At 49.4% G+C, this 19607-nt stretch overlaps 1 protein-coding gene across 1 annotated transcript in view; it reads left to right on the forward strand.

Annotated features, from left to right (window-relative positions):
- The window catches only part of ACAD8 (acyl-CoA dehydrogenase family member 8), a 265843-nt gene that overhangs the window by 231272 nt on the left and 14964 nt on the right, over positions 1–19607 (forward strand). Inside the window, exons 7-10 of the mRNA XM_078681817.1 lie at positions 9142–9277; positions 9372–9469; positions 10257–10409; positions 10935–11037. Coding sequence (XP_078537943.1) covers positions 9142–9277; positions 9372–9469; positions 10257–10409; positions 10935–11037 — 490 coding nt within the window. The remainder of the gene's footprint in view (positions 1–9141; positions 9278–9371; positions 9470–10256; positions 10410–10934; positions 11038–19607) is intronic.

Here is a 19607-nt window from a genome sequence, read left to right on the forward strand (position 1 = left end):
TCTGCCGGAAGACCTATTTCGCGCAGAACTGCCCAGAGCTTTCTCCTTGGGACCAGGTCAAAGGCAGCCCGCAGGTCAACAAAAGCAACATACAGGCTGCCTTTGCCAAGCGCCACCGTCCCCCACTGCAGCAGAGCAAAACAAAACACCTGGTCAACTGTACTCGTAGCCCGCCGAAAACCAGCCTGATAAGGGGACAGGGCATTGTTCTCTTCAACCCAATTCATTAGTTTATTTACCACCATCCTCCCTACCACTTTTTGGACAGTGGCGATCAAGCTTATCGGCCTGTAATTACCCGGGAGAGACCGATCCCCCTTTTTATATATAGGTATGATGGTCGCTCCCCTCCATAGTTCGGGGACAGCTGTTCCCTTCGCAATAGCGTTTCCCAGAAGGAAAACATATCTGGCCCACCTCGCCTTGTCGTTTACAAAAACATCAGAGGGTACACCATGTAAACCAGGGGCCCTTCCCCCGGTAGCAGTGCATATTGCGACTTCGGTTTCTTTAAGGGTGAATAAATTCCCAATAGGGAATACAGCTGGAATTGCTTCCACATTCTTAAACTCTGCAGTCTCAGCATATTGGGGTTTGAAATAATCCACCCAGGCACCCTCAGTAACATTGTCGGGTTTGTCTGGGATTCCACCTCTGCGCCACTTCACAATATTCCAGAATAATCTGGAATCCTTAGCCCCTGATGCCTCTTTTAGTTCAGCCCAATGCTTTTCGTCCCATGTTTTTTTGCTAGGGATATATTAGGCCTTGGACGTTATTCGTCCTGTCATCTTGGAAACCTTAAACACCTCCATTGTGTCCAAATCGGTCCCACTCCCCTGGAAGTGTGCCATGGTGAGGGCACTTCTCAAGAAGCCCTCCCTGGACCAGAGCAACTTGTCCAACTACCGCCCCATCTCGTTGCTCCCCTGGTTGAGTAAACTGCTGGAGAGGCACGTCAACAATATATTAACAGACTATCTGGAGTCCAACTGTCTGTTGCGTGCCTCCCAGACAGGTTTTCGCCCTCAACATGGCACGGAAACCGCTATGTTAGCGGTTACAGAAGAAGCAAGAACGACTCTGGATCAGGGAGGAAAGGTGGCCATCATCTTGTTAGATCTTAGCGCCGCGTTCGACACGGTGAACCATGCCACGCTATTACATCGACTGGCGGGCATGGGCGTGTCGGGCGCGGCTCTAGATTGGCTCACCTCCTTTTTGAGTGAGCGCTTTTTTCAGGTCTTCGAGGGTGAGAAAGTCTCTCCCAAACATCCTCTCAGGTGTGGGGTCCCTCAGGGCTCCTCCCTGAGCCCGACCCTTTTTAACGCCTACATGGAACCTCTGGACAGGATAGTCCATCTCTTTGGTGTGCGTATTGTCACCTACGCGGATGATACGCAGCTGGTGGTCTCGCTAGACCACGCAGATGGATCATCCAACACCTTAGGCCCCTGTCTAGAGGCGGTTGCCAGATGGATGCAAGCCTCCTGTCTGAAACTCAACGGGGAGAAGACAGACATCATTCTCCTCGGAAATCCCTCCCCGTCTGCTCTTGCACCCGTCTGGCCACCATGTCTTGGCGCTCCTCCTGTCCCCAAGTCCCAGATAAAGAGCCTCGGGATCTGGCTTGACACCGCCCTTGATTTCTCGGTCCAGGCCACTAAGACCGCCGCCACTTGCTTTGGACTAATGAGGATGCTCCGGCGGGTGCTCCCTTTGCTCCCTTTCCAGGCGAGGAGGATCATGGTCCAGGCCCTGATTCTCTCTCGCCTGGATTATGGGAATGTTCTCTACCTGGGAGCACCGGCTTCGGTACTTCAGAGGCTTCAGGTCACACAAAACAGCGCGGCTCGCCTACTGTTCAATCTGTCCCGTCGGCGAGGAAGGCTCTGAAAGACCTCCATTGGCTCCCAATGGCTGCCAGAGTGCAGTTTAAGGCTTTGTGCATTCTGCACAAATCCTTTCATCGTGCAGGCCCAGCGATTTTGCACCCTCTGGTCACGCCCTATGTCCCAGCACGCCCCCTTCGGTCCGGTACCTTGCAGCTGGCCACCTCCTCTAAAATCAATAAAGCCCGTTGGGGTGGCCGCTCCTTTTCCCATTCGGCGACCAGACTCTGGAACGCCCTCCCCTTCGCCATTCGAGGAAATAGCAACCTCCTCTCGTTCAGAAAGGCCTTAAAAACGCATTTGTTTGCAAAATCCTGCTGATCTGCCCTGAGCCTGCGCTAAACCATTTTATCTTCAAGCGCTGCGAGGCCCCAGGGCAGTTATGCGCTATACAAATGCAATTTTTCATTTCATTTCATTTCATTAGTGCTTCCTGGCGCCACTAATCGCTGCTCTGTCCCTATCCCTAATTGCTCTGCCCAAACTTAGCCTAGCTTCCCTGCACTGTTGGTTAAACCACCTAGCAGGTTTTGGTAATAGTTTACTATTTGTCTTACGGGGTCTCAAGAAGTGTGGTTTTAAAAGGGAAAAGAGCTTGTCGTGTATGTCAGTTATTTCTCTGGACCCTGGAATTACTGGGTTTGCGTCCTCCATAGCGGTGATTGCAATATCCACCTTAGAACTTATGAATGCCATAGATTCTGCATTAGCCAATACACTCGGCCAGTTAAGTCTGCGCATGTTGTTGGCCATAGAAGGCAGCGGACCATCAATCGATTGAGGATTCCCTGGTGTGACCAACCACCAATTATGGGTCACACAGAGAGGATTGTGATATCACTCCAATCTGCCCTTGATTACCATGTCGCTTACCAACTGCCACAGGTTCAGGCTACAAAGGACATAATCTATCCTGCTTTTGTTGCGACCATTATCGAATGTACAGGCACCTTCCCTATCGCTCTTCGATCTCCCATTTAAGGCTCTTAGTCCTTGCTCCAGGCAAATGGCATTCAGTTGTAATATATCTTTCGTCCACCGCCTGACCGGGGCCAAATTTAAAATTGGAACGCCCAATTGCATGTCTTCCTCTCGCCCCAAGGGATCATGGGAGCTATCCAATGGTTCGAAAGTTCTATTTAGGTCACCAGCTACTACAACTTTATTCCCCAAGGACTGCATTTCCAGGGAAGTGGACAGAGCCTCTATAATAGGTGAATTTCCTATAATACTGCCCCTGGCGTAGATGTTATAGATATCTATCCTTCCACAGTGTTCTGATGCCATCCTTATCATTTGGATGTCCTTGCAACCCAGGTCCACCACTTTGATTGTTACTTGTAGGCATTGCCGTATCCAAATTGTAAGGCCTCCCATCGGTCGGCCCCTGCCGCCTCTAGTAGCTGGGATTGCAAAGTTCAAATAACCGGGAAGAAATATAGGTTCGCAGGCTCATGTCTCTTGGAATAGACAAACATCAAAGTCATTGAGGTAGTCTATCCAATTTTGGGATGCCAGTTTGTTACTCAACCCCGCGATGTTCCATGAAACCATCTTGCCTGAACAGGAGCCATCTATAAGAACTACTTCTACAGAGGGCACCCATGACTGACTTCCTAGAGTTCCTTCATGCCCCTCCGTATCTCGATTTTTACCCTCATTATTATGCACAACCTCCCGAATACCATCAGTGTTAGTTATTATTAGATCATCATTATCAGATACCCCAGGAATTGGAACAGACTCCCCACACATTGCCACCAGATTCACAGTTTCACAGCTAGTACCAATATCGTTTGATTCCACATTTTCGATTGTCATAAGAGCTGATACAAACTCCCCACACATATCCCAACAATTCATATTTTCCCAGTTGTTCGTCGTATAATCAAAATTAAATTCATCATACCCCGAGCCCTGGAGATTTTTTCCCTTTGGTCAATGAGTCCACCCCGGATCTGCCATCACTTCAAAACGATTATACGTTGGTACATTACAAAGGTTTCCCCGTTGGAAGGATGCAGTGAAAGGAACAAATCCTGGTGAGGGGAGATTATTGTGACCACCTACTTCAGGGACTATACCAAATTGAATACCTATTGGTCTTGGGTAGAAAAATGTGAGATCGACAACACCAATTCCAGCACTACTTGTACCCCAATTTTGCCTCGTAATCCAGCGTACCACCCTGGGATCTTGGAAATTAACGACTATACAGTCCCCCTCCAGGCGCTTTGGAGTACAACCTATCCAATCTGTCCTTCTTACTCCAACGATCAACCCGTCCACTTCCCTGGGCAATGGTCTATTGGTCCTTAACCAGTGCATTGCCTTGTTTTTCAGCATCTGGAAGGATTATCTTTGCCCATCCTGCAAAGGGGGTACATTGGTGAGGATAGCAACAAAAGGATAGGAATCTGGAGGGAGATTCATAGGCGGTGTCCTACGAGGCGCCCTCGTAGGAAGTGTATCAGGCAAACTAAGGGCAGGAACAACAGGGCGGGATGTTGGGATGCTTGGCGGGGCTTGGGAATTGTTCAATACAGGATTACCAGTTTTGGAACTATCTTTAGTACCCGTGGCTACAATATCTGGACGTTTTCTGGGTTGAGAGGTATTAGTACTTCGGTGATTCGGTGGATGTAAGTTAGCCTTAGGGATTTGTCCCGTCAACCTGGGCCTATTTGTAGTGGTGGCTACAGGGGGGAGAGGCTCAGTGGCAGATGCACTGTTTGCCAGCCCACTTGATTTCGTAAGGTTATTACTATCCCCCATCGTAAGATGGGACTTGATTAGGGATTTGGTAGAAAAGAAATTATCTAGGGTAGCCTGCTCGAAGTGGTCTAATCGATCGGCTAGTCTTTTTACCTGTTCTTCGATGGGAGTCAGGAGAGACCTGATCAACCTCTCCAAGTGTAGGAGCAGGGGTGAAACAGGTGGTGGAGTCTCGTCCGATCCCACCACTGAAGGGTCACTAGGATTGAACGCAGAGCTAGCCGAGGTGGCTCCGTCCTTAATAATCTCGACCCCATCGGAGCCAATCCCATTAGACTCGCAAGGAGTACACAAGCCTATTCCAATTTTCCTAATTTTTTGGGAATGTTTAGGAGGATAACATTTCTTCGGGGCAATACATCTTTTTCTTTTGGTGCACAGTTTGTTAGTAGCCACGTAGAGTGGCACACTCAATTGGGCAGTAGTTGCCTCACTAGTGGGTAGGTCAGTTAATATAGTAGGTGAGGTAGGAACCAGAATGGTCCCTTCATCACCCGCAGAGAAGTTAATCATTGGGCCAGGTGACTGAGGAAAGGCATAGGGTGTTTCTAGTACCGCTGACAGGATTAAAGATGATAGGGGAGGGACCAATGCCGGGAAGCCCAAAGATGGCCGTTTCTCCAAGGGAATTTTAAGGAGTTCTATAGATAGCCTGCGCTCGGCTCGTCGCTCCGCCAGAGCGATCTCTTTATCAATGTCTTGAGTTGCCCGGCTAAAGTATTTATCTAGGGGACCCAGAATTGTTTGCCCCGCCTCGGGCTGGGGGGAACTTTGGTCAGGGGTAATTAAGGGGGGAGGCATACTTAACAGGCAGTATACTTAAAAAGGGGAAAAACAATGTAAACAAAACACACTATGGCAGTAACGCAATGTCAGAGAGTAGGCCCAGCCCAGCCTCCTGCAGCCCCTGACGGCCACAGACGGTCCCGCCCTTGTCCCGGGCTTCTCCCGCGCGCTCCCGCGCCGCGGGAAGTGTTGATTTCAAATATAGGCAATTAGTTAGTTGGTGGGGCGGGGCGAGCAGGGAGAGCGGCCAGGTGATGCAGGCTTGGGTTTACTAGGACTCCTGGGAGATCGAGTCCTGGTCCCAACGCGCGCAGCCCTGCACACAGTCACGCACCCACAGCTGTCAGCCCAGGTCCAGGAGAAATACCCACGGCGCTGCGGGACCCGCGGAGCGGGTTCCGTGAGGTATGGCAAAAAGGGCAACCGGAACCACAATCCAAACAGTTCGGCAATAGCGTCCCCCCCCCCCCCCCCCAAGATGAAAGCACTCGATCATGCAACTGACAACAATGGGATCTGTCTACCCAGATGGCAAATGTATAATTCCACTGAGCAGGAGCATTGACGGGGCAGGAGCAGTGACGGGGCAGGAGCAGTGACGGGGCAGGGGGAGTGACGGGGCAGGGGCAGTGACAGGGCAAGGCCAGGGGCAGTGTCAGGGCTGGGTCAGTGTCAGGGCTGGGTCAGTGTCAGGGCTGGGTCAGTGTCAGGGCTGGGTCAGTGTCAGGACTGGGCCAGTGTCAGGGCTGGGCCAGTGTCAGGGCTGGGTCAGTGTCAGGGCTGGGTCAGTGTCAGGGCTGGGTCAGTGTCAGGGCTGGGGGCGGTGTCAGGGCTGGGGGCGGTGTCAGGGCTGGGGGTGGTGTCAGGGCTGGGGGCGGTGTCGGGGCTGGGGGCGGTGTCGGGGCTGGGGGCGGTGTCGGGGCTGGGGGCGGTGTCGGGGCTGGGGGCGGTGTCGGGGCTGGGGGCGGTGTCGGGGGCGGTGTCGGGGCTGGGGCGGTGTCGGGGCTGGGGCGGTGTCGGGGCTGGGGCGGTGTCGGGGCTGGGGCGGTGACGGGGCTGGGCCGTGACATGGCATGGGTGGTGACAGGGCAGGGGCGGTGACAGGGCAGGGGCGGTAACGGGGCGGTGACTGGGCAGGAGCAGTGACTGGGCTGGAGCGGGGGCGGGAGCGGTGACGGGGCGGATGTGGTGACTGGGCGGGTGTGGTGACTGGGTGGGTGTGGGGACGGGTGCGGTGACAGTGACGGGGCGGACGCGGTGACGGGGCGGACGCGGTGACGGGGCGGACGCGGTGACGGGGCGGACGCGGTGACGGGGCGGACGCGGTGACGGGGCGGACGCGGTGACTGGGCGGGAGCGGTGAGGGGAACTGGTAGAAGCAGCAAACGGGCAGGAGAAATGACTGGGCAGGAACAGTGATGGGACAGGAGCAGTCGACGGGCAGGTCAGTGACCGGGCAGGAGCAGTGACTGGACAGGAGCAGTCACTGGGCAAGTCAGTGACCGGGTAGGAGAAGTGACCGGGTAGGAGAAGTGACGGGGCAGGAGCAGTCAACGGGCAAGTCAGTGACCGGGTAGGAGAAGTGACCGGGTAGGAGAAGTGACGGGGCAGGAGCAGTCAACGGGCAGGAGCAGTCAAGGAACAGGTCAGTGACCGGCCAGGAGAAGTGACTGGGTACTATGGCACTGCTATCCTTGTCATAGTTTGAGGAGGAGACATGCACCTCTTGTAAGCTAGGCAAAGTCGGAGAAATCACAGAGATTGCAGAGGCTGTTTTTGGAAACCCTCAAAGCTGATTTTGGGTTCCCCGGTCTGCCCTGCAAACTATTCATTTTTGTATTGCTTGAGTTCAGAGAGGCCCTTGAATGCTTGAGCTGAAGCCCTGACACACACTAGAGACAAAATGAACCAGTGGAACCTGCCGACAACAATAAAGAAGCTGCATACACAACCACTGGACATTGCTTTTGTTTCCACACCAGTCTGGAACACATGGGGATCGTTTAATGATTTCTGCCTTTTGTATGATATTTCATAGACGGGTGGGACCAGCCTGAGCAATGACAGATCCCTGGACCAAGATTTCAGAGCAGTTGAAGGCACTGTGCCAGTGTGGCCGGAATCTCTGGGCCTTGAGCTGTAGCACCTTGGGATGTAAAACAGGTGAATGCAAGCAAACATCCAAAGCGCCAAGAACTTTAGAAGGTTGCCTGTGACGCGGCAAAAATATTTTCTTCTAATCATTCGTTACTTGTGCTGGCCACATAAGAAAACAAATGTACTGGAGATGGCGAAAGTACAAAGCCTGGCAAGAGAAGCACTCAAAAAGCAGCACATGCTATAGTACACCAGTGGGATTTTAGAAGAGAACCCCAAGCAAAGCAAGATTAGTCCACACAGACCCACATTCTGGGTCCACAAGGGGTTCAAAGGCTGGCTCCCACCCCAGACTCTCAAAAGTATATTACCCGATGCATGAATCAGACCATGAACTGTAAAAAAAAATCAGGCTGGACGAGCCAGTGCAGGAACCATATAAATAGATTATGATTACATGAAATACCACAAAAATACTTGCCCAGTTGCTCCGAGCTGCGCTAATACTGAAAAACGGTGAAGTACTAAATTGTTTCAACCTAATATAAACGTATTTTGACTTGTACGTATGTCCTTTGTCTATTTCCTCACTTATATGCTATTGCATGACTTCCTCTGATTTGTCTTTAAAATGTATCTTTTGTCCCTAATATTTGTCCTGAATTTTGACCTTCTGTCCTTAATTTGTGTCCTGAATTTTGACCCTTTGTCCTGAATTTTCACACTTGCCGTCCTGATATTTGCACCCATGCCAGTTGGTCACCCTAGCTATTGGGATATTTAACTGCGTTGCTTTTATTGCTTGGCAAGCGCCGCGTGGCCCTGCGCCGGGGAGGGTGTACTACGCCACGGGTGGTCGATTGGCTCACGGACGCAGCCTATTGCCAGGAGCAATTAAATAACTATTGGAAATTGATGCCGGTGCACGCACGTGCCAGAGATTCTTGGTTTCCCTTGGAGGCGCACCTGGCAGCTCAGGTGGAGACGCTTGTGAACGGGGGTACTGATGAGGTTGAGGGTCAGGGTGGAGCAGCTGCGGAGGCGGAGACGGGGACGGGGAGGGCTCCCCGTGAAGGCCCGATGGGACCGGGGATCACTCGAGCCCAAAGCTGAGCTGCCGAACCAGTTTGTGTTTTACTACTGCAATAGCGGAGTAACCCCCCCTCCCCTCCTTCCTGTGCTATTTCTGACTCTTCGTGCAAGGTGGAACATTCCATCCAATTTGTAAATGTGAAATGTAGAAATATGATTATCCTGGAAAGTTGTTCTACTGTGATGTCTAACCCTGTTTGAAAATCAATAAAAAACATGCTTAATTACATGCAAAAACTGTAATCATACCTGCCCCATGCTGGTCGCTTTCATCTGTCCATGGAATAAGCAGACACTTAATGTCTACTCTATCAGGTGAGCACTTTACACCCCTTCTTAGGCAGGATTTGCCGCATCACCTCCAACGTGATGGCCTCATCAGAGATTGTGCGCTTGATATTCCGTCTCCTCCTCCATTACAATTAATAGAGATTTGCCAGAGTGTTTTTTCAAGTTTACAGTCGCAAGTGATGTGACCGAAGTCGCTGTTCTCTCCCAGGTCGGGTGGAACTCCCAGCCAACACGAGCCGTCATCTTCGAGGACTGCGTTGTTCCCGTGGCCAACCGGATTGGCTCCGAAGGCCAGGGGTTCAGCATCGCCATGAAGGGCCTGAACGGTGGGAGGATAAACATTGGTGAGGGACATGCCAGGTAGGAAGTCATGCAAGTCTTCATCTCCTCCTTGTGGCTGACAGACCCCTCTGACGATGTCCCTCTTTCTGCCGCCAGCCTCCTGCTCCCTGGGCGCAGCGCATGCATCGGTTCTCCTGGCGCGCGATCACCTTGTTGTCCGGAAGCAGTTTGGGGAACCCCTGTCTAATAATCAGGTGACTGCTCAATGATGCCCCCTTTTTTCTTTTCATTTCATGAAACTGTACTGTTCTCCTCCCGCAGTGCACAATGCCCAGAATGTCTCTTGCGCTTATGAATTCTTTCCTCTTGTATCACCAAGATAATTATTGCTTCCTGGAGTGCACTACGCACATTATCTCACTCAGTCTTCCCTGCCCGACCCTCAGTGTAACCCTTCCCCTCTCCATAGTAAACACCCCCAAATACTCTGTTTCCTTACATACTCCTGTAACATGCATCTCCGAGCCGCTCAAGAAGCCCATACTGAGCTGGTACTTTCCTCCTGGCATCCCTGCTTCTGTAACTCTCTGAAGTCACTACAAGTAAAGCCTGCTCTTTTAAACCATTTCCCAAGCATGTGGTGTGGATGATTACAACCTCTGCTGTAGCCAGGATTAACTTTCTCACATTAAGGCTCCATGTTGTGCTATCGGAGGGTAAAACCTATTGGTTTGCCTCGAAGCTCCCCTTTGTGCATTCTCCTAAAGCCTCAGCTGGGGCCTTCTCCTGAAACCTGAACTCCAATTCCTTTTCCATATTGGACTGTTAAACGCGTCTGTCCGACTTTGGGTAAAGTATGCCTGTGTTTTTCTAGTTTTTAGTATGCATGGAGGGACTAGCGATTGCCTTATGTGGTTATACCAGCTGTTGTGGTCATACAGGTAAAGCGCTGTTTGTTTGCCAGGAACTTCAGCACTGACGCAGCTTGCTTCATTGTCAATGCATCCAGTGCCTGACGCCTCTTGTTTCTCGAATGCACAGTATCTGCAGTTTAAGCTGGCAGAGATGGCCACCCGCCTCGTGGCGTCCCGGCTCATGGTGCGGACCGCTGCCCAGGCCCTGCAAGAGGAGCGCAGCGACGCCGTGGCGCTTTGTTCCATGGCCAAGCTGTTCGCCACGGATGAATGCTTTGCGGTGAGCAGGGCGGGTGACGAGATGTATTTGGCAGATTACTGTGTGTCTTCTGACTAGACTGATTACTGGGGGACATCGGACAGTTAGAGCTGTACGTGGTGTTATCGCAAACCCATTGTAATAGACCATGTTCCAGCAAGAATTATATGCAACTACATGTATGTAAAGGTATGCCCTCATGCCTTATGTCGTTTTATTAGTGTGTACAATCAAACGTATAAGGCTGGCTTTTCTAACGTTTGTTAATAATAGATCAACCCATACGAGATGTTCAGTCTGGAATAACCCCTGGCTCATTAAATAAACATAACTTCTAAAATAACCAAAAACCTATATATTTATGATTTGGGTGACTATCCTGAAGAGAAGGCAACCTGGCTCAGGTCTTCATAGTAATAAATATTCCTGATAAAATAAGCTTCCAACATTGTAATAACCTCACCGGCTTTAAGATGGCCACCGGGTTTAACCTTCTAATTTGTAAAACCGTAACAATGTCTTCAAGACCTCTCCCATTCTTTGCAGATCTGTAACCAGGCTCTGCAGATGCACGGGGGTTACGGCTACCTGAAAGACTACGCTGTGCAACAGTTTTTACGGGATATCCGGGTGCATCAGATCCTGGAAGGTGAGATTGTGTCAAAACTAAGTTGTTTACGAAATATTCCTCCTGTATCTCTGCATCTTCCTACTCTGTCCACCCTGTCTTCATGACTGCTGCCTCTCTTTCCACTGCTTTCTTTACCTTACTTGTGCTCTCGCTTCTTAATCTCTCTGGTTATTTCAGTCCTAGTCTCATTTTGTAACCTCGGTCTTTTGTTTGTCGGTACTGTGTTCGCCATTAGATGTGCACAGAGTGTGCCCTCATTCAGTGGAGGGTGGCTACTGCCCTTGCTAACATGGCTGTGGAGAGGTGGTATCTAGGCTGGTTTCTGAGTCGGTAGTTCGGATCACACCTGACTTGCCTCTCTGGGAATCCATATTTTACACAGTGAAATCCTTTGAAGATGCTCTCTGCTTTGGTTGGTTGATGTTCTACAGTTTTAACCGGACACACAAACTTGATTGGCATGGTATGCAACCAGTGCTCCCATTTTTTATTTTATGGAAAATTGTAATGTCAGGTGTCAAGAGAAAGCAAAAGAGACACAGATGATTGGCGGAATGCAGAGCAAATCAAACCTTCACCCCAGTCAAGAGATCTGGGTTAAATCCATTGTTCTCTTCCTCACCATGCCACCCCAGTTTAGACCCAGCCACATGCTGTTTAGACCCAGCCACATGAGAACAGTCCAGCCGGAACTGCTAAGCCAGGTCCACCCTGGACCGGAAACCAGGATCCTGGGGCGGGTTTCGGGTCATGTGTCCTCCTTAGCCAGGCTGGCTTAAATCCGGTGGCACTGACCCCGGGACCCACGTCTGGGCATACCCGGCACAGTGTGCTCTCGAGGGCGAGTCCCCCCTCTCTGATATCGGCAGCTGAGTTGGTGCATGGGGTGGGTGGTCCTGCTTCCTGTACTGGAAAGTGTGACCCATCATTTGACTGGAGTGGTCTGATCGGACTGTGGGGTGTGGAAGGGCTTTTTCCTCTGGCTGACTCCACTGCCTCTGTGCCCTGGAGTTAGTGGCTGCATTGAGTTGCTGGGCACAATTTGGGGAATCCTCTTCCCCACTTCTTACTTCTTTGTGTTTCTGCCCATGCCTCTGCTGTTGGTGGGCATGTGAGAAGACTGTTGGCTCTTCTCCACTGGCCTCCTGTGGATCAGTGACACGATCACATCATGGTCCTGTCCAAGAAGTCAGGGGTTATTTGGTGGTCATTTTCAGGCTACTGCGCTTGGGGTATCTCCTGTTCGTGCCTGATCCTGGGGGTTTACCCGCTTGTTGACCCCGGTGGACACTGAGCAGCGGGCTTCACTGCCTCCTCCTTCCTCTTTGAGTAGTTGACGTCTTTGGTGGCTGTACGGGATTTGTGGTTATGCCATAACCAGGTGGAGTGGTCATAGACCTCCTGGTACAAGCCTTTCATAGCGCCTTCCGGCGTGATTCTTCTGCCTACATTTCTTCATTGCGGGGGTACACTGGCGTGGACTGCCCCACTGAGGGTGCGATCCGTGTTGGCTCCTTCTTCCTGTGTGATGGGTTTCTCCGGTCCCCCCTGTTCTCCCTGGCCACTCTTGGGAGTGAGACTCCCTTCCACAATGTTGTACCCCATGGAAAAGGATAAGCCCCCATACAGGGGAAGATTGGCAAATATACTAAACCCACTTCTTCAGCGGAGCCCCCGCCTCAGTCTGTGGCCCTTATTGTCTTACAGAGCTTAAATTAATAATCTCAAATGCTCACTTTTGTGGTAATGAGGGCAAGCAGTTTAGGTTTATCAGAGGGTAGTGTTAATGCATTTGTTGAACACACACAGATTCAATAAATGAGACACACACTCCAAAATAAACTAGAGCCCAATTAAAAAAATAACAAGAATTTTAATAATTATTTTAACACCAAGAACTTCGTAATTCAGTAAATACTTTTCATAATAGCGATTTTGCAGGTAAGTAAAAATAGCACATAAATGCGTTTTTTTTGCGGTAATGCTTTCCAATGGAGAAAGTCATATACTTCAAACGGGTATTTGCAAACAATTCTCAGGGGTCCTCTTTAGAAGTTGAGGTTGGCGGGGCAAGGTCCAAAGTACCACCATCAGTTTGAGTTTACCTGCCCTGGAGTGTCGGGTGCAGAGGTGCTGGACAGGTTGGTAGCCTTATGCACTACACCATAGGCAAAGAAGGGGGCCACCTAGAAACAGGCTGCAGAGGGGGACTTGGGGACAAGTCCAGGAGCGTCAAATGGAGGGGCTCTGTTTTTGGGGTCTTGGGAGAAGGGGAGCACCGTTGGTTGTCGTGGACCGGGGCTGGGTAGATCTGCACAGAGGGTTTTGGTCAGCTGATGCCCGTGCGTCAAAGGCACTCAACGTTCTCGGTTAGAACTGCATAGGGGAACAAAACAGTGCAGCTGGGCCACTCTTGGGCTGGCCACTGCGATGCTGACGTTCCTAGTCGGCTGCTCAGTCTTTGCGGCGTTAGACTCCGGATTGGACTCGAACAAGCCATGGTTGCTATAAGGGGTCCGGTACCCTGTGTATTGGTGCAGGGCGGCTCCCATTGGTCCTGCCATCTTGTCACTTGGTGGGGAGACTAATCAGACCTCTTGGAGCATGTTGACCTCCTCCTGGTTGGCTGCTGTGTCAGTGGACCCGTAGTCAGCAGACCGGTGAGACTGACTTTGCAGTCGGTGCCTGCAGGTCGCAGGGAAGTGGCTCCTCCACTTCAAGGGAGATGCTGACGCCTTGGTAAAGTGCTGGAGGTCCTCTGAGGCATTTAGAAGATGCACAGCTGCAAGACGAATCGGGTTGTCGCAATCGTCGGGACAGGAGTAGGTAGGTAGTCAGGGTTTGGTGCCGAAGTCCACCAGCAGTCTGCAGTTTTCGCTCCTTCAGCTCTTCTTTGTCCTCTTATTTCTTCAGCCGGATGAATCCAAGTTCCTGATGTGAAGGGACCACTTCAATATTGGGGTGTTAAGAGGGGGGAAGGTAGTAGCCAATGTGCTACTCACCCTCGGGGTCTCTACACCCCCTATATGACCACCTACTCAGAGGTCCCAGAATTTCTATTTCCACCAAAATCAACATAGAGAAAGCCCGCCAAGAATTCACACTCCGCCCTGGTCATTTCTTGCACCATGCTGGCCTGGCTGAAATTGCCAAGGTTACCTGGCCAACTTACCCTGCATCGCCCATTCACTTGCAGACGCTTGTGATCTTATTAAACCGTGGTTCAGGATGCCACCTAAAAGGACTGCTGTACAGGGCTTTGCATGCGGATGCAGCTGTGACACCGCCCCAGGCTTGCACAGCATATGTCTTGAACTTGGACACCCTGTTGGACGAAGAGGGCTGGAGACGTGCTAGCAAAGTAATCCACTCAGTCTCATGTAGCACCCGCTTTAACCTGATACACTACAACTTCCTTCATAGGACTTACCTTACCCCTAAGGACATGCGTCGCATGACCCCGGTCCGCAAGGATAGTTGCCCTCGCTGTGTCACCAGTGGGACTTACTTTCTGCATTTAGCATGGAAATGCACTATGGTTCAAGACTTCTGGAGATAAGTGGTCGCTGACATAACATGGACCATGTATTTGACCTTGGTTCCTTTTCCTCCTAGGCAGCGTGGTCTCCTAGGCAGTGTTGAGTGACCAAAAGGTAGAACGAGGTTTTACAACTTGTGTTAGTATTTGCCAGACGTAGGGGCGCTTTCACTTGGATGGGACAAAGGACGCCAGAGAGAGCGCACTGGCACAAAGAGTGGTCTTTGGAGGAGGAGACCCACCTGATGCTCAACAGACGAGATAATATGGTGAGTGACGACCTGTCGGACTGGGGAGCCTTGTGCGACACACTCCTAGATTCGGAATGAGACACAAGCTCGACAGATCGTGACAGCCCTGATAAAAGAGAGGGGTGATACACTGGCTGGGATCCTAATCCTGTTGAGCAGAGGCTGTGGTATGTAGCATTCATGCAGGGTGAGCATTGTTGTCCCCTGTGGGGTACTGTGTGCCCAGTGTACTCGGAATTCTTTGTTTTAAAATTGACCTGTGCACTACATTTTCCACCATATGCACCACTGCTTGCTGATTTTTCCTTTGTACTGCTCTACAAAACTGAATAATAAAGGTTTTTTAAAAAAAGGCATCTATCTGGAACCATTCCTCCCCATTCCTACTGTATCATGAGAAGTACAAGTTTGCTGAAACTAAAAAAACGTGATGAGTAGAATGCTTGAATTAATCTCAGCCACTGGTAAATTTTCAGGCCACATCCCAGTACATTATTCATATGTAAATAAGTGCAGTTCGTGCTCGAATAGGAATGGTCTAGCCTGGATTGCCCAAACGGGCCAGGTCTCCTCTGAGAAGGAGCAGAAAAAACCCTAAAACCTGTTTCAGCCTATTTGGGACTCAGCACAAGTCTGGTCAGACTGTCACACTTGGGACATTCTGCTGAGGAATACAGCAAACTGATGGATGAAATGTTCGAATTAATCTCATTCACTAGAATTGTTTTGATCCAAATCTGTATTTTTACCTACCATGCGTCTGATGGGAATCAATCATATGCAAATCAGCTTTGGTATTCTCCAGCAGGAACAGTTGAGCCTAAACTGCGTGGCCAGGTCCCTTCTGAACACCAATACAAGCAACCCCGCTACTTTGGGTCTCGTCAGTAGGGTGCAGCTTGAGTCCTGATGCACGGTGGTTATTGGGACCCACATTTGAGCATACCGATCACAGTTGCGGCATTGCTCTGAGGAATACTAAAGAGTTATGGATGGAATGCCTGAATTGATCTCAGCCACTGATAGTTACTCAGGCTGCATCCCTCTCTTTTTTTTTTTTTTTTTAGCCAGAGAAGAAAAGCCTGGCGGATTGCAAGATTTTCTGGGAGATGTGCTTGAAATATTCAGTTGGTAATTTGTTAGGGCCTTGAAGTTTACCACACTGAAGTTTTTCCACAGCTTCCTGCTGCTCTCGCCCGAGAGACCTACTTCCAGTGTTCTTCCCTTTTGCCTTTGAGAGGCCTTGCACAGGAAGGTCCAACAAATTCAGCAAAGGTACCAAAAGAAGGATGGTCGTTCTCTGTATACAAACCTATATTATTCTGCAAATGCCATATCTGTAGCTTGGCGGCCTGTTAGTTAAAGTCCATTCGAGTCTAGCATGGAGCTGGTGTAACAGGTTAGCCCCTCTCATCTGCACACCCAATATAACAGTTTACTTTATGTCCCAATTGTTATATTCGACTGTGTGAAGAAAGCCAGGACAAATAGCTGAGCTTGCTCTAGTACTCTTTTATGTTAATCAATTTGAGGTAGCATGTTTGATGTCTGTGTAGTGAGGTCTTGTGTCCCTTGTCCCAGAAGAAGGACCTCCAGGTGTGAAATCCCCTCCTGTGAGCGCCCTTTATCTCCTGCAATGCATCTCATGATTCTGCCCCCAATGGACGCCTTAAAGTCTTCTCAGCTTAACAGGAAATGCTACGGAATCCTGATTCATTTCAAAGTGTATTTGTGGTATGTGCAGTCACCACAATATTTTGGACTCATTCTCGAGGTATTCCTTGAAGTCGGTGTCTCTTACCCGCCGTGCACTAAAACGCCAACTCTCACGTCTCCCCTCGTGCACACAATCCAGCCCAGAGAGGCATCGGGCCGATAGGGGTTCATGATGCACTGATTCAAGATCCACTCTGGACTATAGAAAGTAACCTATTTTGGAGATGTATTTGTGTGCACGGGAGGGGAGTAAAATACGAATTCTCTAATGCAAGGTTGAAAATGGCACCATTCGGCTGTTCGCCCAATATAGTGGGCAAAGTCCGACCGGTAGATACAAGTAGGTTTTAGTGACAATTACTTGACCTCTGCACCAGCTGTAAGTGATGTAGCTTCAACTACCATAACATAGCCACGTCCGGTTTAGCGGGATACAATGCAGGAGTTTGTTATGGTGCAGTGGGCAGGCGCGCAACGCCCAATGGGCTCAAAGCCCCCATCACCCAACCACTCGTGTGTGTCAACCCGGGCTGAGACAGCTTCCCTGGCACACACACACGCCGCCCCGAGTACTTCACAGGTCTTTAAAAGACCATTTACTTGCTAACGAGGCTTTCACACCTTTTTAGAGGTCCTGCATCTCCACTCAGCATATTGCTGGAAGAATCAGCTCCCCCCCCTCCCCCGAAATGTGGCTCTGGTTGTGGCTTTGGCAGTGGGGTAGCATGGGTTATCTGGTAGGCTATTTCGGTTTTAGGTAGTGGTCCGCCCAATGTGGGATGTTCTCTGGTTCAGAGGAGCTATGCATGATTGAGTTGGATTCTGGTTCATTGTAGTGTGCGTGGCTATGCTATGCTATGCTTGTGATGACTTGTTTGTGTTCGCCGTCTTGCCCCAAGTGCCTCTTCTTGGGTCTGGGTTCAAATTATTAAGTGTTTTTAGCCGAACCCATTTTGGACCGGGAAAAAACAACCTTGACCGAAAGGTGCTTTTTCGTTGAAACCTAAAACTACTAAAGTTTGCACACTAGATGGCAGTATTACCCTGTTTTTCAAGTATTAGCCGTGAGATTTTAGGATGATATCAGTTAATTGATGTATTTTAAAATTAGAAAGGCTGGATGGGTTTGGGAATTAATTTACGGTCGAGGAGCACAACCGATTGCTTTTCCAAATGAGAGGTAAGCTGGCTATGTGTGCTAAAGCATCAGGGTGAAGATGTATTTCCTTTTTTATCGCAGTTGCCACCTAAGTTCTAATTTTCGTGTGGGTTTGGGTGGGGCTGAGGATGCAGTGTGTGCCTGTGAATGAGACGAGCGATGATCGTGTGGTGGTGATCATGTGAATCGATTGTCAGCCTCTTCTGAATGTATTTCTCTCTCAAATTATCCTCTCTCCTGTTTTATGATGCTGTCTCTCGAGGTTGCAGCGTGCGGTTATGCATGCCATGAAGCAAGTGTTGCATGGCATCTTCTGCAGAACAGTTCTGGCTGGTGGGGATAGGTGGAGGGCACACGGGGTGCTTTTGGGCAGAAACGCACATTAAATACACTGAACGGCAACATAAATAGCTTGAGGTTTATTGGCAGCAAAACCCGAGCCGTGCCCCTTAGAGCTACAGTTGTAACACCATCTCTGATTCCCCTGCGAGTCTGTCCGGCTTCAAAACATGTTCTAAAGCTCCAATTCTTTGTGTAACTTCGTTTTAAGGAGCTCTGAACGACCAGTGGCAACAAATGTATGTACCCAACAACTGAGTTTTCGCACACCAAGTGGAAGAATCTATATTTTGATGGTTGTTCTTTCAACTTTTAAACTGGTAGGAGTTGATGGGCATCATGCAATGCTCTCTCTTCCTCCAAGGCGGAGCGATGCAAAAGGCAACATACAAAGGCATACATGAGCAGAGCGTCAAAATCAATTGCAACCCAATGGCTGAAAACCTCACCTCATATTAGAGGTGTTCCTGTAGCAATACAAATATTTACATGTAGATTTTGCAAATACTGGAAAAAACACGATTTCTAGGATTTTTTTATGGCTCTGAAATATAGAAGTATTGGCAAACTGATTTTCAGAAGTTAAAGGGAAACAATAGAAGGCACCTAGTGTAATATATAAAGAAAATAGACACTGGGAACAGGAGCCCCTATTTATAAAACAGGGGGATAGGTGGATGCCCAGGTACTCCAAGCTGATTAAATTATCCTGCTAGCTCTCCGACTGTTCCCTCCACTCCCTCTGGAAACCCCATCTCAATTGAATATTATTTCCTCATGCCCAGCCCCCAGCATCCTCCACACACTCCGAGTGTGTTTTATTAGAGTCCAATGCTCATCTGAGGGACAGAACAACACCCTTTAGTTCAGTTATTTGTCTCTTTACCTCTGTGGCTCTGTCTACTGAGATCCTTCCTTAGTAATCCACATTTTATCCAACGTTGTCTATTTGTGCTCTTGTAGGTGGCGATTACTATTGTCCTACGGTTCATATTATATCAGTAAGACTGTGCGCTTGGACAACATAAATGTCAAAACTGTGCAAGTCTGAGTCCACACACACCATCAGGATATGTTGACCTTAGTCCTGACTAGCTCACAGTGCATCATGTGGACCTCTAACCTTACATGGAACTGGATGGAATGCGCAACTTCAGAACGTGACAATTCTGACTCCCCAAGGAAACTGTAGAAACAGATCAGTCCCTTTCATTAGTAACTCGTGCATGCCCAAAGGGAGACACAAGAAATACTCAATTTTGCATTTCAAGCATTTATTGAGGCAATAAGATTATTGTGTAAAATACATGCACTGTATTTATTAATAGAAGGAAACAGAACAGAGTAATCAGCATTTCTAGAATGGTAAAGAAGATAAACAATTCAACCATTGTGCTGTTACATTGATTATACACGTACATATAAAATCATATCTTTACTCCTACCTAGTACTTCCTAACCTCGTGGGTTTAGGGGGTGCACCTCTGCCAGAATAAGCTATGGTGATCTAACTCCACAGTTACCTGTGTGAGGTATGTTTCATATGGGAGCCCGTTCTTGTGCCTGGCAGAACATCGTCTTTCTC

The sequence above is a fragment of the Lissotriton helveticus genome, chromosome 3_1, assembly GCF_964261635.1.
Source record: "Lissotriton helveticus chromosome 3_1, aLisHel1.1, whole genome shotgun sequence".
In the NCBI taxonomy this organism is placed as follows: Eukaryota; Metazoa; Chordata; class Amphibia; order Caudata; family Salamandridae; genus Lissotriton; species Lissotriton helveticus.